This window comes from Zonotrichia albicollis, chromosome 1 (assembly GCF_047830755.1).
Source record: "Zonotrichia albicollis isolate bZonAlb1 chromosome 1, bZonAlb1.hap1, whole genome shotgun sequence".
In the NCBI taxonomy this organism is placed as follows: Eukaryota; Metazoa; Chordata; class Aves; order Passeriformes; family Passerellidae; genus Zonotrichia; species Zonotrichia albicollis.
This window is the reverse complement of record NC_133819.1, coordinates 82487831-82510725: the sequence shown is the minus strand read 5'-3', so window position 1 is coordinate 82510725 and position 22895 is coordinate 82487831. Positions and strand designations below refer to the sequence as shown.

General features: G+C 42.8%; 1 protein-coding gene across 1 annotated transcript in view; it reads left to right on the top strand.

Moving 5' to 3' along the window:
- The first annotated feature begins 10373 nt into the window (after nt 1-10373).
- Nucleotides 10374-22895, top strand: part of ANKRD33B (ankyrin repeat domain 33B) — a 47011-nt gene continuing 34489 nt past the window's right edge. Inside the window, exon 1 of the mRNA XM_074545783.1 lies at nt 10374-11496. Coding sequence (XP_074401884.1) covers nt 11056-11496 — 441 coding nt within the window. The 5' untranslated portion in view covers nt 10374-11055. The remainder of the gene's footprint in view (nt 11497-22895) is intronic.

Below are 22895 nucleotides of genomic sequence, written 5' to 3'. Positions count from 1 at the left end.
ACATTTAAGTTTTGTAGTTAACTTTCCCCTCCTCAACGTTTAAGAACCCAAATTAATGAGTACAAAGCTGATGCAATTGGGGGGCCATCTGGTCAGGGATCCAGTAACAAATTCCCTGTATGTGGTGCAAGCACACTGCACAGCTCGTGGGCTGCAGCAGCACCTGCCACCCTGCCTGGAGTCCCCTTCAAACAGGACTGCATGGACATGGAGCAGAGTCAAGTGTAAAGCTCTCTCTCTTCTAGAGAGCTGCCTCCTCTGGTCCTGTCCCTTCCCTATACTCTCCTCTGGGAAAGCAAAATGCTCTTTCTTTCCTTCCTCTTTTCATGAGGAAAGTGCCTATTTTCATCTTTTCCACAACCACCCACAGAATAGATGATAATTTTCCTTCACTTAGTGTGCAAGTTCCTTCATGAATGTGAGACAGACTGTAGTGAAGCAAACCAGAGAAATCTAAGTACAAGTTAACTTTAAGAGCAACCATGGTATTTAAGGAAAATTTCCTCATGAGATGTTAATGCTGTGTAAGTGCAAATAAACAGAGGGAGCAAATGCAGTTATCTACAGCTGTACATAAGACAAAACTCTAAAACCTAAAATGACTGAAGATATCTTTGACCAAGACTTAACATTGCCCTAATAATTGAAGCAAGAACTTTTAACTTGGTTACAACACTTATGGCATATAAATAAGTGTTCAGATTTCCATGACTTCTGAAAATATGCGGTCTTTTTGATTTTTTAGGCTTCAAAAGTTTGCAATTCATGTCATTAATTTAGCCATCGAAGTCCAACCATAAATTTTAAATTGGAAGATGTTGACCTTGACCTCCTTATTTCAATTTGACCAGCTGAAAAGCTGAGATAACAATATTTACCTATCTCAGTGTCTTCTGATTGTTAATTGCTGCTTCTGAAGTGGCTTGACTATGGAAATGTCATCCCTTGATGCCATCCTTTTTACAGGGGAAGTTAAAAAATGTACTTGTTGCTGGACATGTGAGAAGCAATCAAAAGGAAATCACACTGGACCCATGGGATGTTTCCAAAGAAAATACAACCACACAGAAACATCTGTGTCCTTTACTGGGTCAGTAACAGACTTTACACAGAGTTGTAAAGAAAATGCAGGCAATGAGGACATCACAGGAAGGAGATGCTGCCCTCTCCATTTGGCACTGCTTGTTAACTGGCCCTGTAAAGGGGATCTGCAGGACCCTCCATGCCTGCCCTCTGTGGCAGAACATGCTCTGAGCAGGGGCTGCTCTTCAGTTCCATATTCTGTCTGCACACAGGGGGTATGGGCACTAACAGAGCTGAAATGGAACTGCAGAGGATTTACCACCACAATGCAGTCAGACTTAGCTACTGATTTACCCCACTAATTCCTTCTCCAGCAAATGAATGGGAATATATTTTCTTAAGTGGAAGAATTCTGATAAAGGGGGATGAAACAGAGGGAGCAGAATATTTAAAATTACTTAAATGACTATCACATGGGAGGTATGATTTCTAAAGGGGAATGTTTTACAGATAATCTACTTTCACTTGAACATCTCCTGGGATGAGTCCCATGATGGTTGTGATTTGTGAAAATCACATTATGAAAACACCAAGAAACAATGGAACCATTGGGCTAGATAAGCATCTGTTTATTTTAACTTGGCAGTATGGCAACTTTAATGATTTCAGGATAATATTAAATAATCTCATGGGAGAATATTGCATTTCTACAAAGATGAAAATGGGTATGATCCTATTAGAGACAAGGAAACCTAATAGATAATGCACACAATAGGGAAACAATAATAGCCCCACAGTTATTCTGTGGGTTTCTAAAATGTTTTTAAACCGCACTCATCAGGATACTAATTATTTAAATCACTTAAATACATGCACAAAGCTTTTTCCAGAATATGTAAGTATATTTGTCTTTCATTGAAAGCCTCTGGTTATTCACATGTTTACACAGGCTGGTGAAACACCAGCTAACACCAGAGAGACCAATTACCTCAGGACGGGGTGGGAGAGGAAAAATAAGAAATCCTCATAGCATGACTCATTACACATACAAGGACTCACATTTCCAAATACAGGGTGTTATTATTTTGATACTGTATGAAGAAACAAATACAATCTTTGAAATCCCCTACTAAGGCAATAAGCTGGATTTGTATCCACATGGCCTTGATGGAGCCCACTTTGTATCTTGGTTTACATTTAAGAGCATAGAAGAAACAGGTGGAGAAAAATTCAATGCACTGATTATAATGATTTTTTGTCCTAAAGTGCTACTTGTAATTTTCTGGCCAGTGTTCATTATGTTCTAAAAAGAGAAATAGTTCCAAGATGACCATTTGTGGCCCTTGATGGAGTTACACCACATGGACTCAGATGGATTTCTCTAATGGTCCCAGTTGGTAACCACACCCTATACCCCATTTGCCTAATTATGTAGGTATATGGATAAGCCATTTGAACCATGAGTCATTTAAAGCATTTGAGTAATGCCAAAATATGACATCTGTATGTTTGATATATTATACAATGCCTTGCTGCATTTGAGTAGTCTGCAATTCAATTTCAGCATCTATAAAATGGCTATGACATTCACCTTTACAGCATGAGATGAGATGTTTTGCTGAAACTTGTCATTCAATGCAAGCTGAAGTCTAAAGCACTCCAAATTCTCACAGGAAAGTGGATAATAAAATAAGATAGTATATATTAATAAATTATGGCAGCAAATTCTAGATTTTCCCTTTAATTTCTTTGCTTTTTGAAAAGATTTCTGTCTCTGCTTTTATGCCAATGTTTTTCCAGTACTGGACTGCATTAGGTAGCAGTGTCCAATCCCCAGACTGAATTAGACAAAACTGAAATGGAAAGAGGATTAAAGCCATAATATTTCAGAAATAGAAACTGGGTCACATATTAAGGCTTTCTCTAGGGTTTGTCAGAAAGATTAAAATTAGGATGAATTTATCACTGACTTTACAGTTTCCTGATGCAGGGCAACAGTGGGGATAGATGGACACGTATCTGGGCTACTTTCAAAACTTGAATTCAAACACCATCAGAAACTCTACCAAACAGCAATGTCCTTAGGTCCCAAACTTCCCAGAAATAGAGAGAAGTTTCAAGTGTTCTTGAATTACAATAATTACCATTATTGTAATTCAAGAAGAAAACCTCAGGGATGGAGAGGCTTAAAGCCCTCACAGCCACGCAGGAAATCCGTGTAGAAGAGGAGTGAAGTGATCAGAAGTGCAAGCGTAGATGTGCCACACGCTTTCTCCATATGGAATGGCATCAGCAGGCTTACTCATACCAGCATCAAACCAGCCTATTTTTGGGTGCATAATTTCACAATAAAGGAAGAGGAATAATTTTAGGAAAATGTGAAGCAGATACATGGTTTATCCCCTGTATGTAGAAAGAATTCCTTTAGGCAGGAACAAAAGATTTTGGTATAAAAATAACATTAGTTATTTATTCTAGATCCTGGGGGACACATTTTCACACATATATGTGGGGAATCTTCTGCTTCGGTAGAGTGCAAAAATAAAATAACAATTCCCAAACAAATTCTCATGTGCGCTAATCCAGTCAAGCTCCACCCGCAGACCTGATGACCTAATAATCTTGAAATTGAATATATATGAGATTATTTTCCCTAATAATTTTTATACATTTGTTAATGTGTAGTATTATTTGTTACATTTGTTATTATTTGTTAATGTGTAGTAGTGTTATTTTGGTAAAAGATACCAAAATTCAGAAATATAAAATTAAACTTACAGTTTGAGAAACATTTTTCTCTCCTTTTCTCAATCTTTGTTAGCCTTCCTCCAAGAAAAAGAAATCCACCGATGTTTCAAGCCATGGCTGTTTCCCTATTATTATGTGGTTTTGTGGCAGTTTAAGAAATTATATGCCAAGTTAAAAGGAAAAAGAATTATTTTGAAGAGGTGATTTTTAAAATGTACTCTTCAGAGATAGAAGACTCCCAGACAAAGATTTTATGCAAATCTCTGGTTTTCATCAATAAATCAACATCTGGACAACAACAAATTTTCAACAGATTTCTCCCAAGAAATTCCTTACGACAGAAATATGAAAGCAGAAGCTCCATGCTGAAGAATTACTGAGAAGCCTCAAGGATCTTCAGCATCACAGTCTACAGCAGCATAGATTTGAAAAGAGCAGCTCTGTGGGAACTAGAGTACTCTCCATCTTTCCCCTCTCCACTTGCACAGCCTCCTCCACTTCTACCTACTACATTCAAAAATATCAGACCACACATAAAAGCAAACTCTTAGCATATTTGGTGTGCCTTACTTGTTCTTTTCAGTCTTGAGGAAATAGTTCAAAAAGATTTTAGTAGCTTCCATACTTCTCCAGTGAAGCTGAGCCCCACCAGGCAGTGCTTAGGCGGCAGGTGCCCACCTTCCAGGTGCCCCTGGCTATCAGGAACTGCCCTACGTGCCCAGAACCATCACAGAACTCTTACCCTGAGAGACCTACCTGCTACTAACCACTGCTGTCTCAGCACTGACAGGGCTTGGCTACAGCTAGGTTGAGATTAGGTGGATCCAAGACCATGCCTTGAGGAAGTATTCCTTTTCTGGAAAGGGCCATGCTTTAGATTTCAGTGCAAACAAAGTACAGGTTCATACTGAAAGCAGAACATCGATTATTTTCAGTCATAGCTAGTGAATGAAATTAAATGAACTGGTATTACATTTATACCCTTATAACCCTTTATTGTATTAACTGCACAGAGATACCAATAAGCTGGTACTACAGATGCTTTAAACAGCATTTAATTTGACAGAGCAAGTGCTGCAAAAATACTAGCAACTGAGAAAACACTAACATTTAATAAGATTGTTGCTAGTATTTTTTTTATTCTCTGGCTCTGCTCTCATTCAGCTCAAGCCTTTGGTTTCTAGGAAACATATTGCAACTTCCACTCATGACTCCTTAGCAGCTGTTACTATTCAGATCAACCAGGATTTCACATCAAGTCTTGGACAGAGCTTAGGAAAATGAGACTCCAACCTTTCTCCTTCCAGAGGACTTTTTAAGTGGGGAAGTCTTAGCAAGTGCTGCGGAATCTGTTAGTTAATAAACGCTCTCTCCAACACCTCGAATCAGGTGAATATGAAAACAACTCTGTCTCTCTTTGACTCTTTAGAGCTGAGAGGGGACATTTTCTTAATCATTTCTTCAGCTTAATTCTTTACCTTGAATGCCTTCTTCACACACACCTTGCCAATAGTACACCACCTGATGTTTTTTGACTAAGTTAATTGCACTTTGATGCCTCACAGCAGCCAGCCTGCTTACAGTCCTGCCACAGCCCTAGAAAATCACCCCAATCAAAAATAAATCATTATTAGGCATGATAAACAAGAGGTTGGCTTTATTAGCCTGCTAGCTCTGCCAAGAACTCAGCAACCCCAGAAGCCAGTCTGCTTACATCTATGCCTACAAACTCTCTTGAGATTAACTTCAAGCAGACAGTTTTTGAAGATGCAGGCACTCTGTTTTGAGGACCAGTGCAAGGCTTGGAGGCAGTAATTCTGAAAGTCTCTCCCCAAAATTCCAAAGGATGCTGTCAGTAAAAAGCAGTATCTTATCTCTTTTAGCACCTTGTTTCCCTCAGTGCCTACATTCCTCCCTGGACCACCTGTGGTGGCCTTTGGCATGGACCAGGGCAGCACTGGGATGATGCTGACTTAGGTCATGTCACCAAACCCACTCCCCACACTGGCTTTTTGGGGGCTTCAGCTCCTCTCCCATCTGTGGAGATAGGAGCCAGCTCAAGAGAGGTTTTCTTGTGCTCTGAGTGCTTCCTTTAGTGATGCTGGTGGAAATGCTGTGAAAGAGAGCTGCAGTGTCCACAGAAACTCCTGTGCATCTCAGAGTTTTTACAAGCTGCTAAACAGAGAGAGGGGGTGAGTGATTTGCCTCTCGTGTTTAACACTGTGGTGTTGCCACTACTGCAGGTGCTGCCAGGTAAGGAGATGCTGCTCCATCCTTTCCCCTGCTCCCAGCACAAACGTGCAAAGCAATGGGTGAAGAGCCAGATGGATGCAGAAAAACCTGCCTGGTGTGCCACCAAGAGTTTGTGAAACCCTTGGATCACTGAAGGGGCTGAAGTTGCCAGTTGGTGGGAATACAGCAGCAAGGTGCCTAAACAGCCTAAATGTCTTACCAACAAATGCTCACTCAGCCTCACATTACCTAAGAGATTTTTACAGGCAGGTCAACTGAGGAAGAGAAAAATACACCCTTGTCATGGTTTGAGCCTGGCACAGAGCCAGTGCCCCCCATGAAAATGCCTTCACCCTGGTGTCTGCTGTGAGATGTGACCAGGAATAAGCAAAACAGGCTCTAACTTAAACATAAAGAACACTTTATTACTTAAACTACAGGAAAATAGGGAAAGACTATAAGGAAAAAGAAAAAAAAGAAATTGAAAACCTTACAAAAAAACTTTCCTCCTCCCCACTCCCTGACTTTCCCAATCCGATACATTCTCCCAAAACACCAACTGCCCAGCCCGGCACGACACTTTAGTATACTCAAACTGCAGTTCATGAAGAGGAAAGGAGTCCTTCTTGTTCCATAGGCTTCTCCTGGAAACACACTGAAACCTCGTGTGCTTCCTTGTCACTTCGGCACCGCCCGGAAAAAGTCCTTTTGCCGCTTGTGACATCTTCCTTCCATGCCCAGTGCTCTCACCACTGACGGCATGGACCAGAGCTGCTTTTAGGGTTGTCTTTCAAGGATGCCTTGTCTCACTCCAAAAAGGCACAGTCTCTGCTTTGGGACATCTGTCCCCCCCATATTTTTCCAACCCCCTGGGGCCGGGGGGTCCTCACGAATGAACCCTCCTGGTTTTGAGGCACTGCCTCCCCCTAAATGCAGTCTCTGTGTCACAGGAACAACTGAGTCCATGGCCACAAGAAAAGTCCAGCCAAAAGGCCACTCCAAATCATCTCTCCCCATCCAATCATCTCCACGTTCTTCGGGCCAGGTCCTTGTCTCATCTCATCTCTTATCTCCCTTCTTATTCAGCTTCGAGGAGGATTAGCATTTTTGCAAGGCCCCAATCATGAAAGAAAGGGTTAAAAGTTTTCACTCTCTGTCTATCTCAGAATGCTGGTAGAATGCTGGTACTCCCACAGGTGCTGCTGCTCCACCGGCCAGGCTGCGCCCTTCCCTCCCCTTTCTCCTCCTGGGCGGCTGCTATCACATTCAGACGCCGGCTCTCCTCTCTCTCTCTCTCTCTCTCCTGGGGGGGGATGGCTGCCCGAGGGCTGACTCCCTGGGATCTTCCACCCTTCCATCCTCGAAGCCCCCTCAACCCCCATCTCTGTCCAGGCCCCGGGCCTACCACGTGGCTGCCCCTCCCCCGCCCAGCAGCAGCGGTCTGGACGGGGGAGAGATCTGACCTCTTCGCCGCGATGTCCCAAAGAGAGAGTGCCAAGGGCAGTGCCCTGCTTTTAACCCCTGTGTATTCTCGGAGGTGTGTCCAAACCCCACTGGCTACACCGGGTGCCAGTCTCAAACCCAAAACCTTCATTGGTTTGACCACAGCTTCCCAGAATTCCCACTCCTTCCTGGTCAAACCACCACAACCCTGAATTTCAAAAGTGAGTGTTTAGATGTCAGATGGGTAAAAAAGCCAAACAACCAGGCTTCTTGTTATGCAGAAATTTTAGACACCTAAGTAATGGAAACAACCAAAACTTTATTTTATTTCATTTTATTTTATTTTAGAAACCAATGCTTTTGTAGTGACTAGATTTCCTCTTTTAAGAATACTGGCAATAGCTTTCAGTGTGTTATGAATTTTTTCCTTAGGTTAAATCGTTGACTGTAAGAACATATAAAACTCACTGAGTCTTACTATTTTTCTTACTCTTGTCTTTATTATTGCACATAAATCTCATTAAATCTCAATTTCAGAGTGTTTTATAAATGCAATGGTTTACAAACCTTAACAAGGCAAATTTGGGGCATCCCATGATATAGTCATTTCAAAAATTGGTTTTCTTCAAGGGAAGCTTTGTCTGCATAGGGCCAGGTATCTGCACTGAGTATTTTAATTTCCTGCCTTGGTAATTCCCAGCAATAGATTTTAATGAGATATGGGTGGTGATAATGACTCATAATTCTGGGGTATTTGCTTTGAGATTTTGATACAAAGTTTAGGAATACAAGCATTTAATTCAATTGTATTAAGTGGTTTCTTTTCCAGATGAAAGTTTGAGGCTGTCCTCTTACAAATGTCATGAAAACAGGGGTTGTTTAGGATAATTTAAAAGAATCTGGAGACTTACTCTATGGCCTTTCCTCACCTTCTTTTGTTTTGATTTACAAACTGACGCACAAGTGACAAGAAGTCCTGTTTGTCACATACAAGCTGTGTCACTGAAATAATCAAGAAACCAGACATCATCTGCTTTACATCTATGGTTGTTCCCAAGCAGAGCAGCCTTGGTGGCCACCTGTGTGTCACAAGATAAATGGCTGCATCAGCACCTTAAAGACTCAAGTAACAGTTTGTTCCCGATTACCTGCACCAGTTTTTTTGTCAAGATACATCCAGGTTTAAATAATTTGAAATACAGCCTCAATACCAGTTGTAAAAGTGAAAAATTCAAGGAGAAACACCATGTCTGCCCTGTTGCAGCCTGACACCTTGCTTTGAAAGCTTAAGCAGTGTAGCACTGTTCTTTGAGAGAAGAGATGAAAGTGACAGGCTGAGGTAAGAGAAAACAGTTTTCATCTCCAAGGTCCCTGCAGAATTACTACAGCTGTGGGAGAAAACTGATTCATTTCTCCTCTATTAATAAGCTGATAACGTAAACTGAACACAGAGAGAAAAAAAAAGGATGACTTTCCAGAGTCAAACTTTTTTTTCCTGTATAACTGTGTTTTCCCTCTAGCTAGCATTAAGGCTTTTAAAGGTTGTTTTTTTTGTTGTTGTTGTTGGCTTTGCTTTTCTTTATATTCAAAGTTACTGGTCCCTGCCTCCTTGCTAATAAATTCCACATAACATTTTAAAAAACAGTCTGGTAATGTGGTAAATATTTATCCCTCTGAATTGATTTTATAAGAAAGAAACAAAGCAAGTCTATTTGATTAATGAATTCTTACAGATGAGCTGAATCTTCATAAAAAACCCTTTTGTTCCCCTGTAGTAGAATTATTTTGGGGCTTTTTTCTGCTATTTGAAGTTACTTGAGCCAAGAGACTTTCTGGGCTTTTCTGATGAGTTCAGGCTGAGAAAACTCAAATACTCCCCACCAGCTGTGGGATCTCAGGCAAAAATGACGTTTTCTCAAAATACAAGTGCTATTGTAAGAGGTAGCATTCTGTTAAGCAGCTCATTGGCCACACTTACTGAGAAGAAAACAAGTTAAATGAATGGAGCCCCTAAACTCAATGAATGCAAATACATAACAAATGGATAGGCAGTAAGTGTAGAAAGTGAATCCTACAGCGCTGTCATGCAGCAGCTAAAGGCAGCTCAGAAGTGTTTGATTTGGGCACAGACACACCCAGCAGCAGTGGAGAAAGGGCCTGTCCTTACCCAAGCAAATAACCAGAGACAGCATGAGCAAGCTGGTAATCTACACAGCTGTGATCTCAGAGGTGTCTGGAGGTGAGGGGATAGTTTAATCTCCTTCTTTCCCAGTTTAGCTCCTTTGCAGAAGCAGCCAATCAGGGAACTATTTAATACTAATTCTGCTTACAGATATCCTCCTGCTGGGCACTGGGATAACCCTGCCAGTTAGGATTCAGCAAGAAGCTGCTGGGTTATGTATCACCCATCATGTTTGGTTTACACAATGATTTCTTGTAAGATTGTAAACACCTACTATTTGGGGCCCCTTAACTCACAGTTACATTTTATTTTACTATTACTTTAGTACTTTTAGTGTAAAAAATGTGGCTCATAGTCTGCCTCCCCTCCTGCAGAAATACCACCTCCTTGCTCTCCCATCAGACAGACAGGGACTTGGACCTTGGAAATTCACTTGCTGAAGAATGTCAAATATATGAGATTCACTTCAAAAAGCTGTTGAAGAAAGCAAATACCCTATTTTGTTGGCCAAAGGACTTCTCCCTACTGTTTCCCTGCCAGAGAACAGTGCTAATCCCTGGCATTTGAAAGGGAAGAGAGATTTTAGAGGAACTGTGACAAAGCAGGAACTCAGTTTATACATGCATTATTCCTCTCAACCTAATCTCCAAATGCCTTCCATAAAAAGTACGTGCCTGATATTTCTACAGCTGCTAAAGCATCAGGGCTGATTTAATGAATTGCTTGCTTTTACAGCTCCAATTCGAAGCACGGCAATCCTGTGCAGTCATTCCCCTTAGTTTCAGCGTTTATTTCAAAAGACGAATTCCGCACAGGCCGGTTGTATTCCTGAAAAGTTTTCGCGTACATCGCTGCAGCCGCGGCTCTCGGCACCGCGCAGTTGGTGCTGTAGGACCAGCGGCGGCGGGGGCCGCTCCCGCCTCTGCCCCCGCGGGTCCCTCCGAGCCCAGAGTCTGAGGGGCCCGGGGGCGCTCGGGGAGCCGCGGCCCCGCACCTGCAGCTCGGTGCCCGCAGGGAGCAGCCGCGCCCGCCCCCGCTCCCCCCTCACGCCGCCCCGGCACCGCGCCCCGCCGCTAAACCCCAGCCCCAATCTCCTCACAGCGATGCTGAGCGGATTACGGGCCGGGAGTTCGACAAGTGCCTGCGCTCCCCAGAGCCGCCCTGCCCGCCCGCAGCCTCTCCCCGCTCCCCGCGGCGGCGGCAGCTCCCCTGGGCCGGGCCGGGCCGGGCCGGCGGCGGAGAGCGGCCCCCGCGGAGCCGGAGCCTCCCCTCAGGCGGCGGCATGCCCCGGCCCGGGGGGCGGCCGGGCTACCGCGGGGCCGCCCGCGGGAGGGGGCTGACCCTTGCGTGAGGGGGCAGCGGCAGCCGGGCCCGGCGAGGCAGAGCCGCGGCTGCCGGGCGCCGTGAGCGCCCCGCGGGGCCCCGGTATGGTGCTGCTGTCCGGGCACGGCGAGCAGCTGCCCGGGGAGCGCGTCTGCCCCGCGCCCGCCTCCGCCAAGGAGATGCCCGGCGCCGGGGCGGAGAGCAGCCCCGAGCAGGGGGCGGCGGAGGCTGCCGCCGAGGAGCCGGACGAAGAGGAGGAAGAGGAGAAGGAGGTGGAGGAGGAGGAGGAGGATTGCGAAGAGTACGAGGACTTCTCCGAGCTGCCCGACACCTGCAGCATCGCCTCGGACGACTCCTTCTACCCTCCTAGGGGGCTGGACGACGACGACGAGGACATCTGGTCCCTGGAAGGGGACGAGCGCGACAGCCCCGAGGCGCTCAGCCTCTTCCGAGCCTGCTGCACCAACAACAGCATCGTGCTGAAGGCGCTCATCCGCCAGGGCCCCCAGGAGGAGGAGGTGCGGGAGGCCGACCGCAACCGCAGGGTGAGTGAGCACCGAGCAGCCCCCGCCGCCCCGCACCCTGCCCGGGGCAGCGCGCCTGGGCTGCTGCCATGCCGAGCCGTGCCGTGCCGTGCCGTTCTGGGAATGAGTGCCGCCCCTCCCGCCTCCTGGGGTGCTGCCCTGCAGCCCCGCGGGAGCGGGACCCCCGGCGGCGAAGGGCAGAGATGGGTGTGACGCTACGCCTTGCCAGCCCTGACTTTCCGCCTTTGGCTAAGGAAGGGTCCGGTGTATGGAATGAGACAGAGGTAGAGATTCCTGTTTTCCCGCGATCAGTTTTGAATTGGGTCTTGTTTTCCCTCTCTTTATTGAGGACAGAGAGGGACGGAGAGGGACGTCGCTGGTAATGGTTGTGTTCAGCATCAAAAAACCCTCCTCTTTCCTGGGCTGTTCATCCCCTGCAGTGTACTTTATGATATTCACCTTGAAATTTTGAACTGCTGCTAAATTTTTTTTTCATTTTTCCCCCTTTTTATATATTTTTTTTTAATTTTAGCTCCCTCAAAAACATAAGCTTGTTCCTGGTTCCTAGACTGCCAAGCAGGGTTCAGGGTGTTTCTGTGTTAAAATCAGCATTTTTCAGAGTTCTCCTTGTATTTATTTTGTGGCTGATAGTCTATTTTTGGGGCTTGTATCACTACAAGTTTTGTGGCTCTGTTTTTTCCTGTTGCTCAGTTAATTGCAGAGACAGAAGTGTACTTCTCTAAATCAGAAGGTGAAAACTTGGGCAAGATTTTCTGTTTAATGAGTTTCTGGAACATTTGAACAGTGGTATTGAAGACTACCAACATTGCTATAGTTTGTTTTAAACTTAAGAAGTTATTTTGCATAAACAATCTGCAAAAACAATTCTGTGACTAATCCGTGACAGCAGTGTTTTGAAAGGAAGCCTGTATTATTTTCATTGGGCAGGTAACTTGCACATTCTGGCAACATAAGTTGTCTTTGCATCGAAAAGAATGCCATGATTTGTGTTTGGTTTTGTCTGGAGAGGAGCTTTTCTTGTGGCTTGGATATATGTACTTCTAGGCTTTTTCCTGAAAAGAATCTTTACTTCTTCTCCAAAGGATTGATTTTGATACAGATTTTCAGTGACCAGACTTATTGTAAATGTCTTAAAAAGACAAAAGGTCATATTAACACATCTGAGGGAGAAGCAACCTATGGTATGAAGGTGGGAATGAGCAACACAGGACAGAAATAATTTACATTAACTCTTCTGCCCAGGCCAGGATATGATGATCTGGGGTTCTGCAGACCTCAATCAACAGGAATGACAAAGCTCAGCACAAGCATCACCCTCGTCCTGCAGCTGCTCTTCTGGCAAAGGTGATCAGATCAGGGTTGTGAAAGCAGCAAATTATCCTCTTTGGACAGCCTTCCCTTCACCATCCTCCTCCCAAAAAAGCAAGTTGTTCTTTATCTCTTCAGCTCCAGAGAAAAGAGACAAAATTTTAGTTTGAATCCGAAAGTTTATATTCTTTGTTCGTACTGCAAAAACCCAAAACCCAACAAAACAAAACAAAAAGAATATCTACTTAGGCAAATATTCAATTTGACCTGAAATTAAAAATTGGCATAAAATTCTGTTTTCTTCATTTTTTTTTTTTATGAATACAAAGGAAAAGGTTCTGGAATTCAGCAACTTGTGAAGCTACAGGAATCATGTGGTAGACATAAGTTCACTTCCTCTCTGCCTTCCTCACAGAAGAGCCCCAGTCGCAGCAGTACAGGACACTCAGAGCAGGACACTTGTTCTTTTCCTGAGAGATGTCAAGGGGGTGGGAGAAATCTTTTGCCTAGGAAGCAGAAACTTCAGGTGTGACTCCTTCTCGGAGGTATAGAGGCAAATTCTCCTTATTTTGCAAAGGAAATTCACCTTTTTTAGAGAACTTTACCTGGCGAATGGAAATTTCACACAGGCCTTTTATTGCCCTTTCTGCAGATTTTTTTTTCTCTTGAATTTCATTATAAAATCATTGGATATTATTCATGAACAAGACAATTTTGCTGCCACAAAGTAACAGAACAATTTACACATACCTGTTGTTCTCATGAAGTTTTTTAGTTGGTGAAACTAAAACTATTATTGGCTTTCAGCATCTTCCTTTGACAGGATAATATTTTTTCTACAATGTTATCTTGTATGCATTTGCTAGAAAGCTCTATTTTTTTCTTGTTTTAAAATATTTTTACCTTTCTTTTTTTAACTTTTTTTTTCTTCTTTTTTTCTCCACACTGTGACCAAATAAGCTAGACTTTTGTGTCTTCAAAGTTTTAATTTCTTTTTCATGTGACAGGGCAGAGAATGAAGAATAACTTGCTTTTTGAGAAGTGGGGTGGCGAAGGGGAGGGCTGTCCATCTGAAGATATTAGCTATTTTCACCATCCTGATCTGATAACCTCAGGTATGTAGGTACATTACAGTCTATTTTCACAATTTCAAAATCAAGTTTTCTTCAAAACAGACAAAACAAGTAACAAGATATTGTAGTAAGACAACACTATATACTTTGATTCTGAAAGTAAATAAAGTCAGCTCACAAAATGTAACATGAAAAAACTTCCAAATGCCCTAAACTGAGCACAATGAGCCTACTTTGTTTTTAATAAGTTTTACCCTGTTCCTGAAGTGTAAGTGTATAAATGTAAGATGTAGAAGCAGTTCTCCAGGAATTGCTAGGATCCAGAGGTACCCTTACTTATTTTCCTGCACCCTTTGTGCCAAAATGCATCAATTGTCTCTTTAGAGGAAATTTGCCTCTTGGATAGTGCCTTTTTGTGTCATTTCTCCAGAAGAGTGTTTTCCCTGTACACTGTTTGTGAGCTGCAGAACCTCCTGCCAGGCACAAGTTTTCATTAAATCCACCTTCCTGCAGTAAACCAGACTCCACAACATCTGATTTTTTCGTCACCACATGTAGCCTGAAGATCTGCACCTTCCCTGTCTTGTTTTCATTACTGTCAAGACAAAAGCAGTTTCTATATCATTGACTGCAGAGGATCCCCAAGTGGCTGATCCCCTCCTCTTGCACTGCTGGCTGTCCATGGAATTTGGAAAGACTGGATTGGTACTGCTCATTTCCTCTCCTGACCCAAACTAGCAGTGAAATATTTGGAAAATAACTATGACAGCAAAGAATATACAAAATTGTGCATTGTGCAGGGTGACCTCTCATTCTTCAGTGTTTGTTTGTTTATCCTAACAGTAAAGAGGGATTTGAAATAGACAATGGAAAATAAAATCATGGCTCTGGTGAAATTTCCTGACCTGACTGAGACCTTAGTATCACCTGGCTAATGGTGCTGCTTTTCACCTTACCACATGGGATCTGGTTCTCCTTCCTCACTAGCCAAATTTCTAGAATTTCAGATATTTTTATTTCATCATTTTAACCTCACTTAATATCAAATTTTGCCTGGCGACCAGGTTTATATATATATATATGTATGCTTAGAAAGACAGAGTTTTAAAATCTGGTGTTACCTAACTGCAGAATACAAGCAAATTTAGAAATTTGCCATGACAATAGAGAAAGCATTAAGAGATGGGGGAGAGAGAAAAGAAGGCAAAGAACGTTCCCCTGCCAGGTTGAAAATAATCACTGCAGCTGATCCACAGAGAGGCTTTGTGCTGAGCCTACATGTGGTACAGCCCATATTAGCAGGAATATTCTGTTGTAGTCTTCTTCAGTTGGTTGTTTTTTGGTTGTTTTTTTTTTGTCTTTGCTCAATGAGTCTTTTGTCCAGTTCCATAGACAGCTATGGACATAACTGTGGGAATGTTTCTCTGAATGCAGCCTTGTTTGTGCACTGCACACACGAGGAGTGAGTGGATGTTTTGGGATGGCATCACTTACGTGTTTCCACACTGGGTCCATGACAGTATCCAAGGCATCAGACCTGTCACGTTCTCCTTTCCTGGTGGTGCAGGCTGCTCCTCAGGCTCTGTGCTGCCACGGTGAAACTGCTTTGGGAAACTCACCCAATTTAGGGAGAATTGCCCTTCAGAATTTTTCACAGAGCAATGCACAGTGAATCCTCCATGGAGCTGACACCTGAATTTGTCCTTGCCAAAGGGCTGGGCTTCTGAAATTGCAATTGGTTGTGCCACTTTCTGGGTGAGGGAACTTTGTGTTGGATGATGTTTTTCCAAATAGTCATGTATCACGAAAGTGCCAGAGCTTGTGTAACACTCCATTATCCCTTTTTATCTTTTTTTTTTTTTTAATCTTCAGAATCTTAACTTAAAATTAAAAATCGGGAGTCTAACACTTTCTGGTAAGGGATGAAGTTCCCCCGTCACATGTTGCTTTTCAGTTTTCATGGCACATAGCTAACCCAAGTTAACCCATGTCAGACAAAGGATTTTAAGAACATCATCTCCTACAGTGCTCAGAATATTTTTTCATTATTATTTGCATAGACAGCTTCAGTTCCTTCCTATTATCTTATACAGGGCATTCTGATGGAAACAATTGTATTGAAACTTAACATCATGACAATAAACAATGAAAGGGAATTTTTTTGAGTGAAAGTACTTTTAAAAAGACAACAAAAGTAGTATAATTTAAATCCTTTAAAAAGTACAGAAATCCTCAAATGCAGTAAAAAATGTCCCTGGAAATACATGTTTGTGCTTAAAAAGGAAGTGAGCAAAGAATTATAGATGTCAAAAAGGGGGAGAGTTCTTCTAATACAGTAATTACAGCTCAAGGTTAGCCATCAGAAAGGAATAGACAAAGCATGGAAAATATGAAGTGAGCTGGCTAAGAGGGAATTTGGTGAGCTAACCAGAGCACGAACCAGACTGATGCAGGTAGGCACTCAGAGGCATTATCAGAAGAGCGTGGGCAGGTTAGCTGTCTGCCTCCTCCCCTGTGTATTCATCTGCACTGTTAGGTGACTAATGCCTATGTAAACCCGGCACAAAAAATAATCCTTTAAAGTAACTTTACTGGAGAAAAAGTATGTGCACAGAAGATAATTTCTATAGATTAAAGAGAAGAATTAATAAGGACCCTGAGGGTGTGTAGAAACAAAGAATGGCAATGCAGGTCTTTAGTGCACTGTTGGAAATGCATGGCCAGAGCAGGCTGTGTCCTCCATGGAGCTGACAGGTAATATGACATAATTTGTACTTAGTGTCAAAAGCAGCATTAGCTAATAGATGCAGGTCATAGTGGAATGGACAAATACAGATTTGGAGACCAGATGAGAAAGTTGTACAAGTTTAATCTACTTTCAAGTGATAGTTTCAACTTCTAGAGAAACCAGATGAAGAGTAGCTTCCTTGAAGAATTTTGACAAATTGCTTAATGGGAAGTGTATGGAACAGGAGAGGTGTTTTTAGTCTGACAGTAGTACAGGAGAAAAGGTCACATCAATCTTCTGTTCTGCTTTAAGCAATGTTCCATGTTAATGTCTTAAATCAAGTGTGTGGCTTGCAGGGCTCCTCAGAGATGCAGGGACGATCCTGGTTACCCATCTGAGGACAAATTGACTGCAGATATTTAAAAATACAGCTGCATTTAAAATCCCATGATAGGCTAACAAGACTGGTTGTCCGGGACAGCTTTCATCAGTAATTATGACAGACATACAATGTGTTTTTAGCATAACATGTCCATAACTCATGGGACTTTGGGGTGCCTCACTACCTTTTCCTAGAAGAATAGCAGAGCTTTATTTTACAGTGCATAAATTGACACTGGTAGTGCCTTCCATCAATTAGGAAATTCACATTTATGCTCTCATAGAGGAATTGCTCAAGAAGGAATATGGGCACTACTTTCCTTTTGTAAAGCTTCCAAAGATTCCTTGGGGAAAATTTATTGAGGAATCATAGGAAGTTGAAGCAGAGAGCCCTGCTCCAAAACATCTGATTGCTCTAAAAAAATGGGTTCCTGTTGAGTTCAGTAGCTTATTGGAGGTACTGGACTTCAAGTCTGCTGGGAAAGGAAGTGGTCCAAAAGCCCCAATATTCCCAAATTCTTCAGCTCCAAGCTAAGTGCCAGTAAGGCAACGGTGGTACCTCGATTTATCAAGGCTTCAGGTCTCAAGGCAAGGGCTCTGAGGAAGAAATAAAAAATGTTCCTGTCTCAGACACCAGATTCAAAGCTGCCTGGTGGTGGAAGTGGTGATCTGGGCTGTGGCTCTTGGAGGCTCCCGAGTCAGTATCAACAGATGGAAAGACAGGGGAAGGGATGTCAGCCCCTCATCAGGGAGTTCCCTTTTCAGAGGTGTGAGTCTTGGTTGTCGTTCACTCAGTCTGCCTTGGTGCTGGGTTTCAGGGGACATTTCCAAAAGGGTTTTGCAAGAGGCATTAATGTTCCCTTTTGTGTGTGGCACAGAAACCACTTGCCATCATCTTAATTTTAGTCACACACTCTTGTGTTTATGCTTGGGAATATAAAATATGACAATAAGTTGAAACGAAAAAAAAGTTGAATGAGGAGTACAAGCAATCAAAACATCTAATTGGATCCATTACTCGAGAAGAAATAGACAGAAAGATAAAATCCCCAAAACTCCATTATACATTCTGGAAAATGTCACTGTCTGACAGAGACCAGCAAAAATCAGGTGTTTTACTGTAATACTTCTGTATTTTGGTAGTACTTCAACTTCACAGAGGAGAATGAGTAGTAACTCTTGTATGACTTTACAGGGATTGATTGCTTCCCACCAGAGGAGCCAAATGTATATCAAGTTTATGTAAAATTACATTTCATTAAAACACATTTTTCTTCCTCTAAAGAGAAGTGATACATGGTCACCAACTACAATTCACTGTTAGTTTTGAAATAAAGGTAGACTTGAAAAATGTGAGCACCTTTACTTATAGAAAATACTGCCTGGATGAGCATGGGGGGGTGTGTGCATTGCCAAAGGAAACCATCTCTGGCATGAGAGCGCCTGTGCAGCTCAGCTCACATCTACCCTGTGCAGGGTTAGCATCTCTGGTGTGGACACAGCCAGCACCTGGCCTGCATTTTCCCAGAATCCCAGTCTGTTCTCCTCATTCATCATTGGCTTTTAGGCTTTTGAGCTCAAACGCCCAAACTGGCATCATTTGTTGTGTTATGGTGTTTTGGAAATCATTAACTATGCTGGTACTAAAACTGATAAAATACCTATTTGCACATACTTATTTCAGATATGGTAAGATGGCTTTCAAGTAGGATAACATAGATCATAAGATGCTGCAGTTTTTCCCAAACTGGAATTCTGGTCATTAATTTCCATATCTTTTCCAGTGCTTGTACTTATTTTGGACAAATTATTCTGTTTTGGCTGAGGTTGGGGGGGAGGGGTTAGCAATTTATCTAAGTGCTATATTGCCTGCTAAGAATTTTCCTGCATGTTCTTTCTGTATCATCTGTCATTACACTGTGGAATTAGGTTTATCTTTTGGGAATGAGGTAGAATTGTACTAAAAACTAATGGTAAAGTTGCTAAAAACTGCTGGTAGATTTTTTAAAAATAGAATAGAAAATCTCTGGAGAACGTGAAAGCAATGAAGAATTCCCACAGGCCTTATTTGAGACAGGAGTTCACTTTTAATGTTTTCATAAATAAAGTTTCTCTCAGAAGATTATCCTTTTAAATGATTTTAAATATTATGCCACATCAGTTTGAATTTACCTGTTTCTGACCGTTCTTTAATTAAATACAAAAATGGAAACCCTCCAACCTGGGCTAGATATAATCCTGTATATAATCCTGATATAATCCTCAGTGAGTCACAAGAAGAAATAATCAAGTACTGTAGGAAGAGGATTGTTGTCACAGTGTCTGTGGTTGCACATCTGGCAGTGAATTAGCAATTCAAATTGTATCCACTGTGGGAAAAACCCACTATGTGGAAATAGTTCCCATTTTTCAATTCTATTATTTCCTATCATGTCTGTTAAATTCCATGGGGAGCAATTTGAAAGCAGGATGATGCAAAATGGGAATGACTCACGGTTAGGCTTTTGTTGGTTCACACGTTTCGGATGTACAATGTTCTGAGCCTGATCCTGTAATATCCTCTCACATATGAGGGTTGGGGATTTTTTTTTTTGTCTTCTGCCTCTCAGTACGTGAGGCCTCATCTTTGGGACAGCTTGTGTGTGGACAGACCAACTGCTGGCAACAAGAGATGCTGCCAGCAGCCACCAGAGCTCAGAACTGGGCTCATGGAGAAGTTTTGAAGTTTTGTTTCTATTACTGTAGGAGGGAAGCTTATGCAGAATCCATTATTATTAGTTTTCTGAAGTTCAAAAGTAGCAGATAATGGGACATATTCAATCTGTTCACATAAAAAGAGCCTTTCAGGCGGTATTTGGCTTCTTTTCTTTCTTTTTTCTTCTTTGCAAAACCTAGATATCTTGCTATTTGGAGCTAATAGTACCAAGGCTCAGCTCAACTGTTTAGCATTTGATTGAGAAACACAGGAAGGGTTTCCATGTATTCATGAAAGTGTCTTTAAGTGTGGATAACAGGAAAGGAAGAGTTTCTTTGAAAGGTGGTGAGGTACTTCTGTGTATCTGCAAGTATCACATGAGTTTGATAAAGGATCCAAGAGAAGGCAGAGTCAAAGCTCAGCTCCACAAAGGAGTTAATTTAAAATACTTTTCTTTCTACAGAGTTTTCTACAGATTTTCTCTAAAAAGAATGAAGTAGCAATAACTTGTTAGACAAAGAATGTAGGATAACACATAACATTGGCCAGTTCTGCAAAATTAAATACAAATATTAATGAAATATCACAAACACTAATGCAAGAGAAGTGTTTAGACTTCAAACACTAATGAAATATAAGAGCCCTTCTGAGCTAGTGAAAATATAAACATAGTAGAGAAGTCTTCTGGTTACACTGAGACAAGCTGTAAATGCCTGGAAGCATGGAACAATGCCAGCCAGAGGAAACCTGTGCCTGGGAAGAAAAAGGTTGTTTTGTTTTCCCTGCTGTCCTACAGGCACTTTGCAGGCTCACTGCTGTGTTCGGTGAGTCCATGGACAGCATGACTGTGTCAGAGACACTGCTCTGCTACACTGCTTCAGCTGAGCTCCCCATGCAGAGCTGCCAGCCTGGAATAAAACACCCAGGGTTCCTGGAGGAATAGCCATGCCAGTGGTTTGAGGGGGGAAGGAAACCATTCATGGCTGACAGGGAAGAAGAACAATGTCAAGGACTCTGGGAATGGAGTGAAAGCCTCTTTCTTGTACCCCAGGGACAGGGGCAATCTCCCAGGCAGAGGCTGTGCCACAGCCTGCAGGCAGAGGCTGTGTGAAAGGGCTCCAGTGGTTCTGGGATCCCCCTCAACCTCCTGCCATCACCAGGCAATGGGACAGACCAAGCTGTGCTGAGTCCTGCCATCATTTATGTGGGGGGACTGAACCTTCCTTGCCACCTATTTGTGGCTGTGCTTTCTTTTGTTTTACTGCACTGATGCTGTATGGTCTGCAGGAATTTTACAGTCCAGAAAATTCTTCCTCTTGTGAGGATGCAACAAGGATGCTCCAATTGTGAAGATATCCATGAGCAGAACTGCCTGTGGAATAGGAACTGGAACTGAGTACTTTATACATGCTAATCTTTTCAGTTCCTTACTTGAATTAAAATAATGAGTTTATTGAAGTTAGATGTGTCAGTGCATTTACAATACTTATCTTCATAAAAGTTCCCACGAAGTGTGTAAGATCCATTACATATATGTGGATACATGAAGCAAATATTGAAATAATAAATACTCAAGTTAAACATTTTAGAAGCAGTAAGTTTCTAAAGCACCTGAAAGGAGATTGTGGTAGGGTGGGGGTCATCCTCTTTCTCCCAAATAACAAATGATAGGACAAGGGCAAGTGGCCTCAGGTTGTGTCAGAGGAAGTTCAGGCTGGGTACTAAAAAAAATTTCTTCACCAAAACAGTGGTTAAAAGAGGAATCTGTGTGAGGAGCTGCTGCACTTGTTTTTTTCAGCCAGGAGAAGGGGAGACTGAGAGGAGACCTCATTGCATTTACAACTTTGTGAGAGGAAGAGGAGTGAAGAGAGGCAGGCAGTGATCTCTGCTGTGTGGTAACAGTGACAGGACCCAGAGAATGGCCTGAAGCTGAGTCAGGGGAGGTTTAGGTTGGATATTAGAAAACGGTTTTTCACACAGAGGGTGTCTGGGCACTGGGACAAGCTCCCCAGGAAAATGGTCACAGCACCAAGTCTTACAGTGTTCAAGAAACCTTTGGACAGTTGTCTGAGGGACAAGGTGTGATTCTTGGGGTGACCTGCCTAGGGCCAGGAGTTGGACTTTGTGATCCTGATGGGTCCCTTCCAACGCAGCTTATTCAGTGTGTTTCTGTGTCACTCTGTGATTAAGTGTTGGAACAGGTTGTTCAGGGAAGTGGTGTAGTCACCATGCCTGCAAATGTTGAATAATGAGTAGATGTGGCACTTCTCAGGGTGGCTTAGTGAGCATGCTGGCATTCCATTGAAGGCTGGATTTGATGATCTTGGATGTCTTTCCCAGCCTTATTGATCCTATGATTCTGATATCAGCAGCCCAGAACCAAAAAAAAAAAAAAGAAAAAAGAGATGGTGAAAAAAATGTCAACCTTTCTCTTAAAATTAATCACCCAAATTATTTTCTTCTAAGGCAAGAGATTATGAAATGTCTCTTACTTGCTATTGCCATTTTTTTCTTTCTGTGGGCGTTTTTAGCTTGACCTAGTTTATGCTTATTACAGTCAGCACAGCTGATTTATGAGCAGAGGCTCCATTCACAGATGGGTGCTGGCAGAGCTGAGGTATTCAGGTATACATCTATGGCAATGTTCACCAATGTATTTACCATCCTCTTAGGATCTGAAGTCAAATGAGGGAAAAAAAGCCTAACCTGGAGGTTTCAAGTAAAGTAATGCTGTTTCCCAGTGCTTCTTATATCTCAGGTCCATCACCCTCTTTTCTGCTGTTGTTAAAATTATGACACCCCCCCAGCTATCAGGTGTCAGCAGAGAGTGCTGTGATCTCTCTTTGGAGCTTCAGTACCTGATGCTAGATCAGTAGGAGCTCCCTCCTGCAGGGGATGCACAGACAGTAACCATGGGGAGAAACAGATCAACACTGCCGACTAAATGTCATAAATATATGTGATATGGGTGAAGGTACCAAAGAGAGGAAGGGTTTTAAAAATCACAGGGGTTCCTTTAGTGTCAGTGGAAAGAAGAGTGACTCCAGGCCAGGCCATGGCAGTCAGTGCAGGAGCAGGGTGCCCAGGGCACAGGCACTGAACCCACAGGGACGCTCTCACCCTGCAGCTTCCAGCTCAGGTGCCAGCTGCTGTGTCTGCTGGGGAGGGGAACGTACCCTGCCTGACCTGCTCACCAGGCCACATTCACAGGTGC